The sequence below is a fragment of the Trichechus manatus genome, unplaced genomic scaffold (genome assembly GCF_000243295.1).
Source record: "Trichechus manatus latirostris isolate Lorelei unplaced genomic scaffold, TriManLat1.0 scaffold00086, whole genome shotgun sequence".
In the NCBI taxonomy this organism is placed as follows: Eukaryota; Metazoa; Chordata; class Mammalia; order Sirenia; family Trichechidae; genus Trichechus; species Trichechus manatus.
Genome location: NW_004444022.1, coordinates 8,446,414 through 8,464,370, shown reverse-complemented (window position 1 = coordinate 8,464,370; position 17,957 = coordinate 8,446,414). Strand labels below are relative to the sequence as shown.

General features: G+C 35.0%; 1 protein-coding gene across 6 annotated transcripts in view; it reads left to right on the top strand.

Annotated features, from left to right (window-relative positions):
* The window catches only part of TBK1 (TANK binding kinase 1), a 61,661-nt gene that overhangs the window by 13,783 nt on the left and 29,921 nt on the right, over positions 1-17,957 (top strand). For all 6 annotated transcript variants that reach the window (XM_023736110.1, XM_023736111.1, XM_004381550.2 and 3 more), the window contains exons 4-8: positions 1,811-1,940; positions 3,535-3,716; positions 10,682-10,842; positions 14,575-14,685; positions 17,306-17,485. In XM_023736110.1, the coding sequence (XP_023591878.1) occupies positions 1,811-1,940; positions 3,535-3,716; positions 10,682-10,842; positions 14,575-14,685; positions 17,306-17,485 (764 nt within the window). The remainder of the gene's footprint in view (positions 1-1,810; positions 1,941-3,534; positions 3,717-10,681; positions 10,843-14,574; positions 14,686-17,305; positions 17,486-17,957) is intronic.

Sequence of the window (17,957 nt, the reverse complement as noted above, 5' to 3'; positions counted from 1 at the left end):
TACTTTGTATCCCTTAAGGATTCTTGAATAGATATAGAATGAAAATAAAGTACCATAAAAATGAAATCAGAAAAGAATAGTGTAAGAGTGTAAGAAATAAAGGGTAAAGAATATGGTTACTTGTATTATTGCTGGAAAAAAATAAGTTAATTGTCATAAATAAAAGGAGCAAGGAGAATCCTTTGTAAAAGAATAAAAATCTGGAGATTGATAAGAAGTCCAGTTTTAAAGAATATAATTTATTTTAGGAGGATATAGCAAAAATAAAAATAACATTATTGAAAAAATAACCTAGAAATACTGGAATAGAAATCTATTTTAATCCTTTTAGATATAGTTAGGAGTCCTTCCTTGATGGTACAGATGGTTAAGTGCCCCACTACTAGCTGAAAAGTTGGCAGTTCAAACCTACTAAGAGGTGCCTTGGAAGATAGGCCTGGTGATCTGATTCTGAAAGGTCACACAGCCTTGAAAACCGTATGGAGCAGTTCCACTTTGCACAAATGGGATCACTATGAGTCAGAATTAACTCGGTGGCAACTAACAACAGACAGAGGAAATCAATATAATCACTCCTCTTGAAAAACAGTTTGGCACTTTATACTCCTTATCTTAGGGGTTTTATCTTAGTGATTAACGTCTCAGGAAGTAATCAGAAATGCAAGTGATAGTTGTATGCAAACAGATGTTCATTGTAGCCTGGTTTTTAAAAAATAATGGTTAAATAAGTTATAATGTGTGATGGATAGTTAAGCAATATTGAAGAGTGATATTTACCAAAATTTTAATGATCTGGGAACATGCTTACATATAGTGTTATGTGAGAAAGTCAGGATTAAAAATACACATGCAGTGTGACCTCAGTATATACAGTATAATATACAAACAGTGTTACACATACATGGTATGATTTGATACATAGAAAAAAAAGGCTGAAAGGAAATACATGGAAGTATTGACATAATTATCAGTGGTTGATCTTTTCCAAATTTTCAGCTATCAACATATATTATTTCATAATTTAAGAACTTTTTTCTTTTAAAATATTTTTATAGCAGTGACTAGTAGAGAAATTTAAAATATTTTATAAAAGTGTTTTGGGGACATGTAGGAAAAAATAAGGAAGAAAGGAGAAAAAGTTACGGGATGAATACTGGATTATATGACTCAAATTTACATTTTCAAGTTTCTGAAATTGGTGTGTATCTTGTAATAATATTTATATTTAATTTTATAGTATTTCATTTGTTCTATAAAGCTATTACTAAGTTTATGATGCCTCTTACAATCAATGGTACACTACAATCAAGTTGTAAAAAAAAAAAATCAGCAGCTCAGATGTAAATGAGCAGGCTGCAGCTTTGCTGTTAGAGAGACCACTGAGCTATTCTGACACCCATGTGTTTTTAAGGATAGGACTTCATTCCTTGAAGTAGAAATACTTACCATGAGAAGAATTTCAAGGATTTAAGATATTTATTAGAAGAGCTGATTATCCTAACTGTATTGTTATGTATAAGAAATTAAAAATAATTTTGACGGAAGCTTTGTAACATTATAAGCAGTGATTTTCTAGTTCACATATAGCCAGTTTTTACTGTTTGATTGTCTTCAAAAACAAATCTAACTTTCTTGCTTAATAATACTTGGGAAAATGTTAATTCTTACATGTGTACAGTCAACAAATATTTAATGAATCCAAGGTGAACAATTCAAAGCGCCTCTATCATTGTTGCAAACTCTGCAGTTAAATGATATTGAGTAAGTACTAGCATATAATAAAATTTGTATCTTATTTTATTTTTTTCAGTCAACCACAAGACATAAAGTACTTATTATGGAATTTTGTCCATGTGGGAGTCTATATACTGTTTTAGAAGAGCCATCTAATGCCTATGGGCTGCCAGAGTCTGAATTTTTAATTGTTTTGCGAGATGTGGGTATGTTGGTTTATTTATATGGTTTTATATACGTATAAATATAATGACATAAGAATTAAAAAAAAAAATTGTCACATTCATTCAGAACCAAAGATTTTTAGACAGTGCTTTCTTGGATGTGACATTAAAAACACAAGTACCCCTCCCCTCCAAAAAAAAATTAGATAAATTCGACTTTGTCTACATTAAAACTTTCATGCTTCAAAAGACACCATCAAGAAAATAAAAGTCAGCCCACAGAATAGTAGAAGGTATTTGTAAATCATATATTTGATAAGGAGCTTGCATCTAGAACATATAAAGTACTCTTAGAGCTCAACAATAACATAACAACCTAGTTAAAAACTGGGCAGTGGTTTTGAATGGTGCTAATAGGTATGGGTTTCTTTTTGGAATGATTAAAATGTTCTGAAATTAAGTAATTGTGATGGTTGCACAACTCTAAATGTATTAACAACCACTGACTGAATTGTTTACTTTAAAAGGTAAGTTTTATGGTATGTGAATTATATTTCAACACAGCTGTTACTTAAAAAATAAAAGAATATGACAACCAAAAGGAGTATCTTTTTTGAAAAAAAATATATGAGGAAGGGGGAAAGCTCAGTGATAAAGAAATTTAAGTTTACTGGGAATTCTTGAACTTGACACCAATAGCAGAGTGGAGACTATTTGGGTGAGGACCATTTTATAATGGGAGAAAACAGAATTGATAGTTATGGAAGTATGCTACAGCCTATTTAATCAAATAGAAGTTATAAATAATTGATGTCTTTATAAGTATATAGACAGCTCTGAGTTTTAATAATCATCCATTGATACCCCTAAACTTACTCTCATATGTTGAATTTGGACTTTCATCCATCAGCTTTCAAACAAATGTTTCAAGCTATCACTTGGTGGCATTGCCTGTCAGTTATCTCTAACAGCTTAATTTCAGCATTGTAGCCACATTTGCCCCTTTAAAAAAAAAGAAAAAAGAAAAAGCCTTTTTGGAATAGTGCTATATATATTTGGAAGAGCACTGTGAGAAGTATATTTGTATGGAAATAAGTCTGACACTTTTCTCTCTACCTATTAACCTTTTTTTATTTGTTTTTTGGTATCAACTTTTTTACTGTTGTACATATTGAGTCCAGTTTACTTTTTGTGGAATTTTTTCTCAAGGTAAATAAATGTAAAACTGTGGCAAAAGATTAATAGTTTTCCAGGGAATCTGTATTATTCTCAGGCTTAGGCAGATTGTCCACATACATATAACCAAAAGTAATTGAGGAAGAGTCATGTATTTAAGACCATTTTATTACATTTTCCTGGAAGTATTTAGGAGAGATTGGACTTGTCTTTGTTGACAAGACATTGATCCTTATTGTACCAAAACACCTTATAATTGAAACCTGATATATAAAATATGTGTATCATCTATTGCTTCTTTGATTAAAATTTTAGACTTTGGACCAACTTATGGAAAAGCTTTATTAAGGGACTTGAGACTGAGTGAATTATATGAATGCATTTTGAGATAGGTGCAGACACACACATACTCATAGATACCTACACTATAATTTTCTTTGTTTTATATTTGTTGTTGAAGTGGGTGGAATGAATCATCTCCGAGAGAACGGCATAATCCACCGTGATATCAAGCCAGGAAATATCATGCGTGTTATAGGGGAAGATGGACAGTCTGTGTATAAACTCACAGATTTTGGTGCAGCTAGAGAATTAGAAGATGATGAGCAGTTTGTTTCTCTGTATGGCACAGAAGAATATTTGGTAAGCCATTCATGTTTAATAATTTTATTTAGAGATGCTGGATACGTTGCAAATATTAACTGGGTAATTGGCCAACCAATTCACTGTCCATAAAATGTCTTACAGAATTTTTATGATAAAAATTAAATTTTCTGCTTTAATGAAATCGTGTGTAATGAGGGAATTAGGTACTGATTTCTAAGAGTTCTATTTTTTTCTGTTAAAAATTCTTCAAAATTTTGTAGCACTCTAAAATCCCTTAATTTTATTAATATTATGAATTTATATTGAAGAAAAACTATCTCTGCACTCAAGGAGTATACTAGCTAGTAAAGATTTCTTTTTTTCAATCGCAGCAGTTAATGTATTGTAAGCTTGTTATGATACTATTTCCTATAGAGCAAAATTCATGATAATTCTGAAACAGAAGATTCTGTTCAGGGAGGATTTGATTATTGCAAGACCAAAAAGACCATTGTTAGAAACACACACAAAACATGAAATGCCTCTGAGAAAATCTAACTTGAAATGCTAGGAAGCTCTGTGGTTGCAGAGTTTCCAGGTTTACATCAGTGTGTTTGTGTAAAGTTAGGAAATGTTTGAAACACCTAAGAAAATATCATACTTAAAAGTAAATACATTTTACCTCAACAACAAAAAAGACAAATAACCCAATTAAAAAATGGGCAAAGGCAAAGATTAGACAGCCCCATAAAACAAAACGAGACTAATGGGGCACAACAGTCCAGGGACAAGGACTAGAAGGCAGAAGGGGACAAGAAAGCTGGTAATAGGGAACTCAAGGTTGAGAAGGGTCAGTGTTGACATGTCATGGGGTTGTTAACCATTGTCATAAAACAGTATGTGTACTAACTGTTTAATGAGAAACTATTCTGTAAACCTTCATCTAAAGTACAATTTAAAAAAAAAAATCTAAAGAAATACATACGTATATATTTTAACTCAACATAAAAAAAAAATTAAAAAATGGGCAAAGGATATGAACAGGCACTTCACCAAAGAAGACATTCGGGCAGCTAACAGACCCATGAGGAAATGCTCACAATCGTTAGCCATTAGAGAAATACAAATCAAAACTACGATGAAATACCATCTCACCCAAACAAGGCTGGCTTTAATCAAAGAAACACAAAATAATAAATGTTGGAGAGGTTGTGGAGAGACTGGAACACTTGTACACTGTTGGTGGGAATGTAAAATGGTACAACCACTTTGGAAGTCAACTTGGTGCTTCCTTAAAAAGCTAGAAATAGAAGTACCATATGATCTAGCAGTCCCACTCCTTGGAATATATCGTAGAGAAATAAGAGCTGTCACACAAATAGATATATGCTGCAGCACTATTCACGATAGCAAAAAGATAGAAACAACCTAGGTGCCCATTATCAGACGAGTGGATAAACAAATTCTGGTATAGTCACACAATGGAATACTACGCAGCGATGAAGAAAGATGAATCTGTGAAACGTAACAGAGGAATCTGGTAGGCATTATGCTTAGTGAATTTAGTCAGTCACAAAAGGACATATATTGTATAAGACCACTATTATAAGAACTCAAGAAAAGGTTTAAACACAGAGGAAAATATTATCTAATGGTTATGAGGGTGGGGAAGGAGGGAGAGGGGTATTTGCTAAGTAGATAATAGACAAGAATTATCTTAGGTGAAGGGAAGGACAACACACACTACAGGGGAAGTCAACACAACTAGACTAAACCAAAAGCTAAGAAGTTTCCTGAATACAGCCAAACACTTCGAGGGACAGAGTAGCAGGGGTGGGGTCTGGGGACCATGATTTCAGGGAGCATCTAGGTCAGTTGGCATAGCAAAGTTTATTAAGAAAATGTTCTGCATCTCACTTTGGTGAGTGGCATATGGAGTCTTAAAAGTTAGCAAGTGGCCATCTACGTTGCATCAGTTGGTCCCAGCCCACCTGGAGCAAAGGAGAATGAAGAACACCAGAGACACAAGGAAAATATTAACCCAAGAGACAGAAAGGGCCACATAAACCAGAGACTGCATCAGCCTGAGACTGGAAGAATTAGATGGTGCCTGGCTACCACCAGTGACCACCCTAACAGGGAACACAACAGAGTCCCTGACGGAGCAGGAGCAAAGTAGGGTGCAGAATTTAAATTCTAGTAAAAAGACCAGACTTAATGGTTTGACTGAGACTGGAGGAACCCCAGAAGACACGGCCCATGGACTCTCTTGGCCCAGAGCTAAAACCATTCCGGAGGCCAGCTCCTCAGACAAAGATGAGACTGGACTATGGGACATAAAGTGATACTCATGAGGAGTGTGCTTCTTAGCTCAAGTAGATACATGAGACTAAATGGCCAGCCCCTGTCCAGAGGTGAGATGAGAAGGCAGAGAGGGTCAGGAGCTGGTTGAATGGACACAGGAAATCTGGAGTGGAAAGGAGGAGTGTCCTGTCTCCCAGTATTGGGAGAGCAACTAGGGTCACATAGCAATGTGTGTATAATTTTTTGTATGAGAAAGTGACTTGAATTGTAAACTTTCACTTAAAGCACAATTTAAGAAAAAAAAAAAAGTAAATACATTTACCATGATCAGGAAGTTTATGATATATAGCTATTTGTTAATTGCTCATGGCTCTGGGTTTCTTTTTTTTTTTTAAATCATAGATTCTGTGACTTTTTATTTTCATTTGGATTCTGCTGTTGTAATCTTATAATACAAAGGATGAATTCTAGCTGCCTTTATAGTTTCATGCAGATTATTCCAAGTCTGGCATGAATTAAAATGTTTTAGAGTGTTTTCCTAACGGTATGTAATCCAAAATTTGTAATTATGTTTGATGGTCTTTTAGACAAGAATACATAGAAAATGCCATTGAAAACACTATGTTAAAAAAAAAAAAAACAGAGAAAATGGATTTCATTCATTCAACAAGTATTTCAGAGTGCTTATTATGTAACAGGCACTGTTCTAGGCACTGGGAGGGCAGTGGTGAACAAGACACACATGAGTCCTGCTCTTATAGAGCCCACATTTTAGTGAGAAAAGTAGACAATTAACAAGTAAATAAAGTAAATTCAGATAATTTATTTGTTGCAAAGACAATAGATTAATATAAAAAGTGATTTGCAGGAGAAAGATAGTCAGGGAGAGCCTCCCTTAAGACCTAAATGAGCTGACACTTAAATGATAAAAAGAAGTGAGCCATGTAGAGATTTGGGGGAATAGTATTACAAGCAGAAGGAACAAGTGCAATGACAAGAATGACCTTGGGACAGTTCTGCTCTGTCACACGGAGTCGCTGTGAGTCGAAATCGCCTTGATGACACCCAACAACAACAACATTGTACACCATGGCAAGCCCATGTGTGCAGAACGGAACTGCTCCTTAGGGTTTTCAAGGCTGTGGCCTTTCGTATGCCTCTTACTTAGTCTTTCTATTCAATAGGATATTAACAGAACTGCTGCCATGATAAAGAGAATCCAAATTCAGTGTGTAAAAAAAAAAAAGAATGACCTTGGGAGAAACAGAAAGCATGGCAGTTAGACTGGAGTTTAGTGAGTGAAGGGATGAGTGGTAGGAGCTGAAATTAGAGAGTTAAGCAGGGGCCGACCAGATCATATAGGATAGTGATTTCAACTCTCAGACCAATCCCCTCTCTCTATAATAAATATTTTGTAGTATTCCCTTTAGTATCTCGAAATAAAATTCTTAGATAATATAACCAACCCGCACAATTAGAAGGATAGCGTAATATCTTAATAATAATGAGAAGTATCTTATAATCAAATGATAGGTGTTTAATGTGTAAAAGCTCAGGCACAACTCCAGCAAAGGAAGTAAAGCAGTTCAGATGCTTGCACCGCTGAATGCAAACACAGTGTTATTTCCAGGAGCACCAGCTTATCCCTTTCTATTTCATTTTCTTCCAGAAATTAGAGCTTTGTTTTTTGCTCACATTTGAGGTTAGCTATCATTTGCCACCACTCACTTAGAGTCAAATGCCTGTGTTGTCATAAATACAGTTTACATGTATGTTGTATTAGCAAATCACGTATTAGAGTGGGGTTGTTTTCATTGACATGATTTGCCAAAGCAGTGAACAGTTCTTAGCAGAATTTCTAACTAAACAAAGTACAGTATTCCCTTAATTTACATATAGTTGCATTCTTGGGAAAAAACTGTGCAAAAATACCCCCTCTCTGGTCTCTGCCCGCTAAATACCAGTAGCCCTTCCCAGTTACTGTGGTTACTAAAGTCCTACACGAGCCTTCCCGAGGCCAGTCCCACAACACCAACGATTACTCTTCCACATATCCTTCTACGACCACAGTTCGGCTGTTAGCTCTAACAGGCTTTTAAATTGGGAGCACCAAAGCATTAAATAAATTAACTCCAAATCCATGCTGTACTCTAGGCTGAGGTTTTATTCTGATCTATTTCCCGTCTCAGATTATGCCCAGCCTTGTTTTCAAATTAGATGAACAATAGTCTGAAGCCCAACAATCTAGAAATATTCCATATTTGAATGAAAACCTCTCTCATTTTGAAGCTCCCAAGAACTAATTACCAGATGTTAAATCCTCTCTGCTTTGTGTGTCCATAGTCTAAAGTCCAGCATTCTTTCCCCCACAATCATTAATATAATGAATATCTTTTCAGTAATATAATCCTGAGAACCTCAGAGCAGCTGTCTCCTTTTGCTCCTGCTCCGGATGCTCCAGTGACCCAGGCCTGTAATACCAAGCCCTACACAAGTCCAAGTAGCACATGAGAACTGATACTCACTGACATGTCAGACAGACCAGCATGTGTCAAGCCCCTACCAGTCAGTTACTCCCTGGGTAATAGCTTCCAGCTATACCACTTAAGCAATACATTATTGTCCTTGTTTGAGGAGATCACCCCTTTGTCTCTTCCCAGGTTGGTGACCTCATGTTCCAGAAGATGCCAGACATGTCTAGGTACTCTGGGCCTATTCATGGCACCATTTATACACTAAGTACCAGCTGCTAGGTCAAAGATCTGGCTAGCACTTCTTTCCAAAATAGTTACTTTACATGCTATGCACCAGAGGTACCAAAACCACTCAGACACTATATATGTGGTAGGTATATGTTTGGACACCCACCTCAAACCCCAGATCTTGCCTTGCACATCTCAACGTCTGATTTCTAATTAAAATGTATTTCTCAAAAGAGTCCTCCTTCCCCCACCTTTACTACCCCCCCCCCCAAAAAAAAAATTCAGGGATTGTGATACTTTGGGAGTCAGGTTCCTAGACCATATCATTTAGAAGAACCCTCCCACCAGTATTACCTGCATTGGTTCCCAGTCCCCTGGGCTACAGCCAGATTCCACAATGTCATAAGAGATTGTTTTCGTTTGGGATGATTTGGAGTCTACTGTGGTCCAGAGTACCCTCTTGTAGCTTTATCTTCCAAGAATCTTAAAGTTGCCACTGCATAGTTCCTTTATGGGCAGATGTCAGGAGGCTAAGCATGTGTGATTACTGGTTGTTCCCTGCAGAGTTAAATGTCCATCAGAATCACTGGATCCTTCAAGCTCCTAAGACATGCTCTATAGCATTTACCTGTTATCAGCAGTTAGTACAGTGTCTCTTGTGCTTAAAGACATGGTTAACATTAGACAAGTTACTTTTCTGGTGCCTATATCCCCAGTGAACCCAGTCAGATTAGTCCTCTGAGTTGATTCTAGAGAATTTAATGTGACTTGCTTGGATGGATTGCATGGAGGGATGAGGGAACAAAATCAAGGTTTTAGGTATACGTGACTGAATAGATGGTGGTGCTGTTTACTTAGAGGACAGAGATCAGGGGGAAATGACTGGGAAGACCAGGAGTCTATTTTTGGACACATTAAGTTCAAGCTGCCTATTAGGCATTCAAGAAAATCGTAGGTATATAAATCTGGAGCTCAGAGCAGGAGATAGTTTTGGAAGTTAAAGTATGTAAATGATATTTAATGTCATGGGCCTGAATGGTAGATGAGGAAACCAAGACAGTGTTAAATGTGGACAGCTATTTTGAGAAGTTTTGCTGTGCTGGAAAGCAGAGAATTGGAAGATAGCTGGAGGACGTTGTGGGATCGAGTTGTTAGGTACCATCAAGTTGATTCCGATTCATAACGACTCTGTACAACAGAACAAAACACTGCCTAGTCTTGTCCCATCCTCACATTTGTTGCTATGTTTGAGCCCGTTGTTACAGCCACCGTGTCAGTCTGTCTTGTTGAGGGTCGTCTTCTTTTTCACTGACCCTGTACTTTACCAAGCATAGTGTCCTTCTCCAGTGACTGGTCCCTTCTGATAACATGTCCAAAGTATGTGAGACGAAGTCTTGCCATCCTCGCTTCTAAGGAACATTCTGGCTGTACATCTTCGAAGACAGAATTGTTCATTATTCTGGCAGTCCATGGTATATTCAATATTCTTCACCAAGTTAGAGTTTTAAAAATGGAAAATATTAAAGCATGCTTACAAGCTGATAGGAAATGATCCAATGGAGAGGGGGAAATTGATGCATAAAATAAAAGGAGTAATTGCAGGAATTGATTCATGGAATTAATGAGACTGTATAATGGACTCCATAGCTCAAATGGAAAAGCTGGCCTTTGATAGGAACAGTTCTGTTGTAACTAGAAAGTAGGCCTGGAGTATGAATACAGATGCAGGTAGGTTGGTATTTGGTAAAGGGCATAAGGGAGAGTTGATCTCAGATTGCTTCCATTTCCTGGTTGAAGTATGAAGTGAGGTCAGAATTGGGGCTCAGAGGAAATGGTGTTGAAGGATTAAGGAGAGAGACACAGATGGGAAATAGTCTTTTCAGAATGGGAAAGTGAAATTATTAGGAAAATCATGATAAAATTTCTAGGCATCATTGAGTAGTCAGTGTAATGTATTACAAGAGGTCACAACTTAATAGTTTTTTTTAATCCTTTTTTTTTCTTTTTTCTTTTTAGCATCCTGATATGTATGAAAGAGCAGTGTTAAGAAAAGATCACCAAAAGAAATACGGAGCAACAGTTGATCTTTGGAGCATTGGGGTAACATTTTACCATGCAGCTACTGGATCACTGCCATTTAGACCATTTGAAGGGCCTCGTAGAAATAAGGAAGTGATGTAAGTCCTTTCTCCATCTAAAATTAGAAATAAGTTTTAAAATGTATCTTTATCTTTTTTCATCATACATCAGAGGTGTGTGCTAATGAAAGTTGAGTTTGTGATTATTTCTGATACTTTGAGCTTTTTAATATGAATGCAGCCTTATGAAAGAGTATAAGCATAATTTTCCGTATTGTATTTAAATGTCTTATATACAAAGTATAAATAGCATCTAGTATTTTACTGACTATACTTTCTTGTTTTGTTTTGTTTTTTTTATGTGTTTCTCATCCTACAATCTTTGATCCATTATTAAAAAATATATGGCTTTCTGGATTTTATTTCATCACACTGCTTATTTCACTTTGTGTATTTGTCGGAATTTTTCCTCCATAGAACTGAAAAAATAACACAGCTCTCTGAAGTACTAGAACCACCACCATATCTAAAAGAAATACAGTTCTTCCTGAACTGATCTGATTTCTTTTACCATTCACAAAAAAAGAAAAAACTCTTGGCAGCAATGTAATATTAAACTTTTTTTTCTAGTATTGCAGATTCAGGCCAGAGACTAAATGCATTTCACTAGTACAGTATAAATTTATGTACTGCCATAGTAATTAGGATAATTACTGCGTATAAAATCACTTATTGTAAACCAAATAATGAAGGAAAAGAGGGATGGATTTTTAGATGGGAAATTTTTTATAAAATACATCCATTGACCATATTTCTTTTTATTTTAAAAGTAATTAGTAAATGGTCTGACTTCATGAGATACAGCCAAACCACATAAGCGTAAACTGTGAGGTTATGAACGTTGTTTAGTGAATGGTTTGGGACAGTAACTCACTGACGGTCTGACCTGCCCGACCGTTCTTTTCGGTTTGTCAGTTCTCTCAGACCTTTATATACTTGACTCTGCCCTTTAGAAGCAAATGTGACTTAAAGTAATAAACACAACTGTAAAATCACAATTTTACTTACTCTCATCTCAGAAAATTGAGGGAGAAGTATATTTTTTCTTTTTGCTGGTTTGAGGAAGTAAAAAATTCAGATGGTATAATGACTGTTGCCAAAACCTGGGTTTCTAAATATTTTACAGCAAGGACAATGAACGTATTCATAGGAAGAAGGCATCAATTAACTGTACCAGTGATGTTGGTATAACATCATCTTGAGCCTGCTTTATACCTGTGCCCTTTTCATAACATCTCTTCATTAACCAAAATGGAGAGTCAATTTGTGCTTTTCTCAATAAAAATAAATTGTACCTAACAGTTAATCGGAGTCCCTGGGTGGCAGAAACGGCTAAGCACTCAACTACTAGCTGAAAGGTTGGTGGTTCGAACCCACCTAGAGGCTCCTTGGAAGACAGGCCTGGTGATCTGCATCTGAAAGGTCACAGCCTTGAAAACCCTATGGAGCAGTTATACTTTGCACACATGGGGTTGCCATGAGTCAAAATCTACTCAGTGGCAACTAACATCAACAACAAAACAGTTAATCATACTTTTATCTGTATAGGTGTGTTTTAAAGCAGTATCCGTGCTGTTTGTAGTCCTAAAATAAGAGTGTGATGCTCCTTAATAAAGGAGATACGACTCATAAACAACTAGGATCACCTGATGATTTTGTTCATCCACCATGTGGACAGAGTCAACTTTTTGTGAACATTGATGCTAATGAATACTCGGAGGTGCTTGAAGTAGTTAGTAATAATGATTATTTTACTTTACTAATAAATTATGCATTTATCTCACATTATAGCAATATGAATCCTTCAGCTTCTCATTGGCATGTTACGAATGTGTTTATATGTGGATCTTGTCAAAATTAGTTAAGACTTTTTCAAGAATTTTCTTTTAAATTTTTTTTTGTTGTACTTTAGGTGAAGGTTTACAGAACAAATAGTTTCTCATTAAACAGTCAGTACACATATTGTTTTATGACATTGGTTAACAATCCCATGACATGTCAACGCTCTCCCTTCTCGACCTTGGAGGACCTTCTTTGTTTTGGTGAAAATATACATAGCCAAAGATACACCATTTCAAAAATTTCTGCTTGTACAATTCAGTGACATTGATTACGTTCTTCCAGTTGTGCTGCTGTTCTCACTGTCCTTTTCCAAATTATTCCATCACCATTGTCTTCAATTCACTGTCCCCTAGGCCTCCCATCAGACCTTTCGAGTTGCTGTTGTCAGTTTGATCTCACGTAGATAATTCTTTTTTTTTTGTACTTTAGATGAAGGTTTATAGAACAAACTAGTTTCTCATTAAACAGTTAGTACACATATCGCCCTCTGACAATGATTAACAACCCCACAACATATCAGCACTGTCTTTTCTCCACCTTGGGTTCCCTATCACCAGCTTTCCTGTCTCCTCCTGCCTTCTAGTCCTTGTCCCTGGATTGCTGTGCCTCATTAGTCCCGTTTTGTTTTATGGGGCTGTCCAATCCCCAGCTGAACGGTGAATGACTTCATCACTGAGCTAAAAGGGTGTCCGGGAGCCATACTCTCAGGGTTTCTCCAGAAAGTTTTTCAAGAATTTTTAAGCATTCCCTTAAGAATTCTGCCAAATTGTATTCTATTCACTTCTTTTCTTGCATTAGTCTCACCTATTTCTCCACAGTCAGATCCTTTTCATGTGAATGCAACTTTTTTTTTCTTGTGGTGGAATATATAACAAAAATCTGCCATTTCAACCATTTTTATGTGTACAGTTCACTGACATTAATCACATTCACCATGTTGTACAACGATCACCACTGACGCAACTTATTTTTCACTTTATTTTTCTCCTCTGAAAAACTCTTAAGTCAGAAATCCTGGCTGCCTCTTCTGAGGAAGCAGCAAACAGGTCCAAATCAGTTATACTGGTTTGTTCTACTTTTAAAAAAATAGATCAGTGTGCTCAGAACACATTTATTTAGACAGTATATACAGATACTCTCTCAGAAATAGCATTTATAAGCATAGGTGAGATTCTCCTGTATTCTACATTCTTGAAGTGTTCTTGAAGGTGTGAAGTTCTTATTTCTCTTCTACTTTTAAGTCTTGTTTAGGAAAGTGCTAAAGCCTAAAAGAACTACTGTCATTGAATTGCTACATCTTTATAGTGCTCTTTTGCTTTCCCACCCACCTCTACCTTCATTTCATCTTTATTTTCATCACCTTCATCACGAATCAAATTAAATTTGGCTCATAATTTTGGCGTATGCATTTATTTCTATATTTGTATGTATTTTTTTAATATGCAAAGAAAATCTTCCTGCTGCTGTGCTGTGTATCTTTTAAAAAATACTAGTGTTCTTTCTGCAGTAGTTTCATAGTCCAGTTGACTGTACCTTTGGATGATATGGGTAAGAGGGATTAGATGCTTTTTTTTTCATGGTCAAGAGACATTCTGTGATTTAACTTTTTTGTGTTTGCTCAATCTTTTCAGATGGAAAAATTAATATTTTTGTTGTGAACATCAAGATGCTGTTATATGGCACTCTGAGAGCTGAGAGCCCAAATGAAAATTAATTATGGCATATATAAAATATTCGTACAGCCACTGTTCTACTTCAGTCAGTCAAATTCAAAGTATTTTGATTGTTTTATGGATCACGTGAACATCAGTCACAAAGTTTCGTCTAGTAGATAATTGTAGGTTCAATTGAGGAAATATTTTGCAAAGCCCATTAATAGACCATGCAGTAATTAACTGCTTATTTTATTCTACTATTATTCCTCCAAAGGTATAAAATAATTACTGGAAAGCCTTCTGGTGCAATATCTGGAGTACAGAAAGCGGAAAATGGACCAATTGACTGGAGTGGAGACATGCCTGTCTCTTGTAGTCTTTCTAGGTAAGTGCAGGGTAGCTAATTCTCTTTTGCATTTTGATGTTTAAAATCTTCACTGACTAAAATCACAAATACTCAAATACTTAAGTGTAGAGTTTTTGAGTTTTTTTTTTTTTAATAGATGTTATTAAAGCATATGCTGTAGTGATTTTTGCCTTTATGGTGATGTAAAGGTTTATTCTGATCTATATAAATAATTTCACCAGATCTCTCTTATGACAAAGGGCATACATTTTTGAGATTGCTAGTCTTTGGTTTTAGAATTTCTGCCTAATGTGGAGATCTAGCTCAGGACCTTGGTATCTTTTATACGGACCTCTAAATTGACCACAGACAGTAATATAAATATGAGTAAATTTCTCAACTAGAGCTCTGAAAAACAAAAACTCAAAAAGTTTAATATTATCTTCATTTTTTAAAAATGTTCAAATTATTCAAAAGGTAAGAACAGTAGTTTTCTAGTACTTTTTCTAGCGCTTCAAATGTTCATATGGATCTTTGTTAATTTAGCAGGCAGAGCTGGAATAAATTATATCAGATAAAAATCTTGTTGTCATTAAGAAAGAATTAAGGTAAAATAAATTAAAAATAGAGTTAACCTTCATCTAAAGTACAATAAAAAAAATTTTTTTAAAAGTTAAGAGTAAATTATTTTAGATTTCCCTCTGGAAAAAAGCTAAGATACTCTTCGACATTCAGAATTTGTGGTTCCTGAATTAACTTCCATTTTTCCTGAGTATGGTAGTTAGCAATCCTAAGTGTACACACACACACACCTATGATAAGTTGTGAGTGCTTTTTGTATGACTGTCAACATCTAAATAAATATCTAAAACAAGCTAAGTAAATATCACTTATTGTATATATTAGGCTTTATGAATGTTTGTTTAAACCAAGAGTTCAACTGCTAAAATAATTTGAAAACCACTGTTCTTACAATATAGTTTTTTGTTGTTGTTCTGAAAAAGAAAGTTTCCAAAATGAAATTATATCATACAATGAGAATTACCAATGGAAATTTATTGTGTTGGAGAGCAGAAATTTAACATTATAATAGTTATTTGTGCTAAATTTTGATTTAGGAAATACTCATCTTTGAGATCTTGATCAAAATTGATAAAATTTAAAGATCTAGGGGAAATTAACCCTTACTGTTTCAGAATTATATTGCTGCAAATCAAAATGAGTAATTTTACAATCTAAACTACCAAGTGCCTATTTCTGGAAGGTAACAAGCCTTCTCTCTCTAATCAGTCTTATCACACCAGGTTATCAATAATTTGATAAAAATTGCTTAGGTACCAGAAAGTATAATATGTGACAATTTTTTTTTTTTTAAGATAGTAAGGAGTTTAAGTACTACAAATCAACAGTGATAACAGCTACGAAAAATGTTACAGCTACAAAAAGATAACCATCCTCTTTCTTATATTTATTAGTCAACACAAGGTAGAAAATCTCATTCATCTGTTTTAAGTGAAAAAGGAAATAGATTGACTTTATAATTAGAAGTTCATAGCTCACCTGACTCCTAGGACTCAGACTGTGTCATCAAGACTTGGTCTGTTTTTATTGTTCACATCTGCTTTTCTCTGAATTCTCTTCACACTCGGTCAGACTCTTTCCTGGCAGCCACAGGATGGTTGCTGCCATTCCTAGACTCAGGTTCTCACAGCTTTGAAAGTCCAGTGGGAAGAAAGATTTTCTTTCCCAGTAATTTTAGCAAAGATTTCTGGGTTGATTCTCATTGGACTAACTTATACTGCCACCCACCACCTCAAATTAATCATAATAACCATGGGCTCTCATGCCCATTTTTGCATAGGAAATGGAGTTAGAGAGTGGAAAGGTGTGGATTTTCTTACCAACAGGAGATTGAATGGGTACCTGTTAGGCAAAGCTAAAAAATGCCCACTACATACTTCAATAAGTTTAGTAACTGTTAACAGACAAGGAATTATTTCCAATGTCTGTCACATAGTCAATATTTCATTTCCATAATTGGGAGTTATTTGAGCATGCTTTGTAATCTGGTGAAAGCATGAGAAAGAATAAAGGTCTTCCATTCATTTTTAACAAAATACACAAGCTTATTAGTCAAAAATCATTCCTTGTTGAATTGGCACCAGTTGATTCAAGATTACTATTTTAATTTTACTTCCTAAAGTAATACACTAAAAAAAGGCATATAAATTCAGCATATAAAATCAGATATTGGAGAGCCATATTAAAAGGACATTAAGTCCCACTTTATGCTGGATATCAAACCATGATTTCTTACCTTATGATCACATGATTCTTATCACCTGATTTCACCCAATAGTCACGTATGTACAGTAGTATAATGTGTATGAAAAGTAAAGAAATTCAGGAAGGAGGAGATCAAAGAAAATAATCAGTAAAAGATAACGTAAAAATGCTATAACCCCTGATTGATTGGAAAGTAATGTTAGATAAAGGTTACCTGGCTTTTTGAAAGTTGGCAGATCTTTAAAATTTTGAATGATCTAATTTAATAATAGTAATAGCAGTTCTTTTGATTTGTCAGTGAGTATTTTGATTTTGTACCTAAACAAAATATACTACGTTCACTCTTCAGTAACTTTTTTCAATACTGTTTTAGGGGTCTGCAAGTTCTACTTACCCCTGTTCTTGCAAACATCCTTGAGGCAGATCAGGAAAAATGTTGGGGTTTTGATCAGTTTTTTGCAGAAACTAGTGATATACTTCACCGAATGATAATTCATGTTTTTTCACTACAACAAATGACAGCTCATAAGATTTATATTCACAGCTATAATACGTAAGTACCTTTTGTATTTTCTGCTTATATCAAAATGTTGTGTTATATAATAAATACCTTGATAAATTAGGAGAGGAAATGGAAAAGACATACCTCAGCTTTACCACAGGCAGCCTTTTCCCACTTAGGAAATAATGTTTTTGTGCTTGGTATATTTCTTTTCACTTATCTTTGAAGTAAAAGGATTAATGTTCTGATTTTTAAAAATTTACAGTTAAATTAACTTGTTCTTAAACTGTAAGTTTTATAATAATACTTTAGTTTCTGTTCCTTATCTCAAATTATATAATCACATAACCACAAATAGCATCTAGTAATAAATGGACTGGTTTTATTAAGAGTACTATTGTGTCATTTTAAAAATATTAAAGCATAAATCTTAGAGTTAGTATAGTTTTTACGTGTATATATGACATAAAGCACTTGGTGGGTGCTAGATGTATATGGAATCGTTTTACATAAAAGCATATTA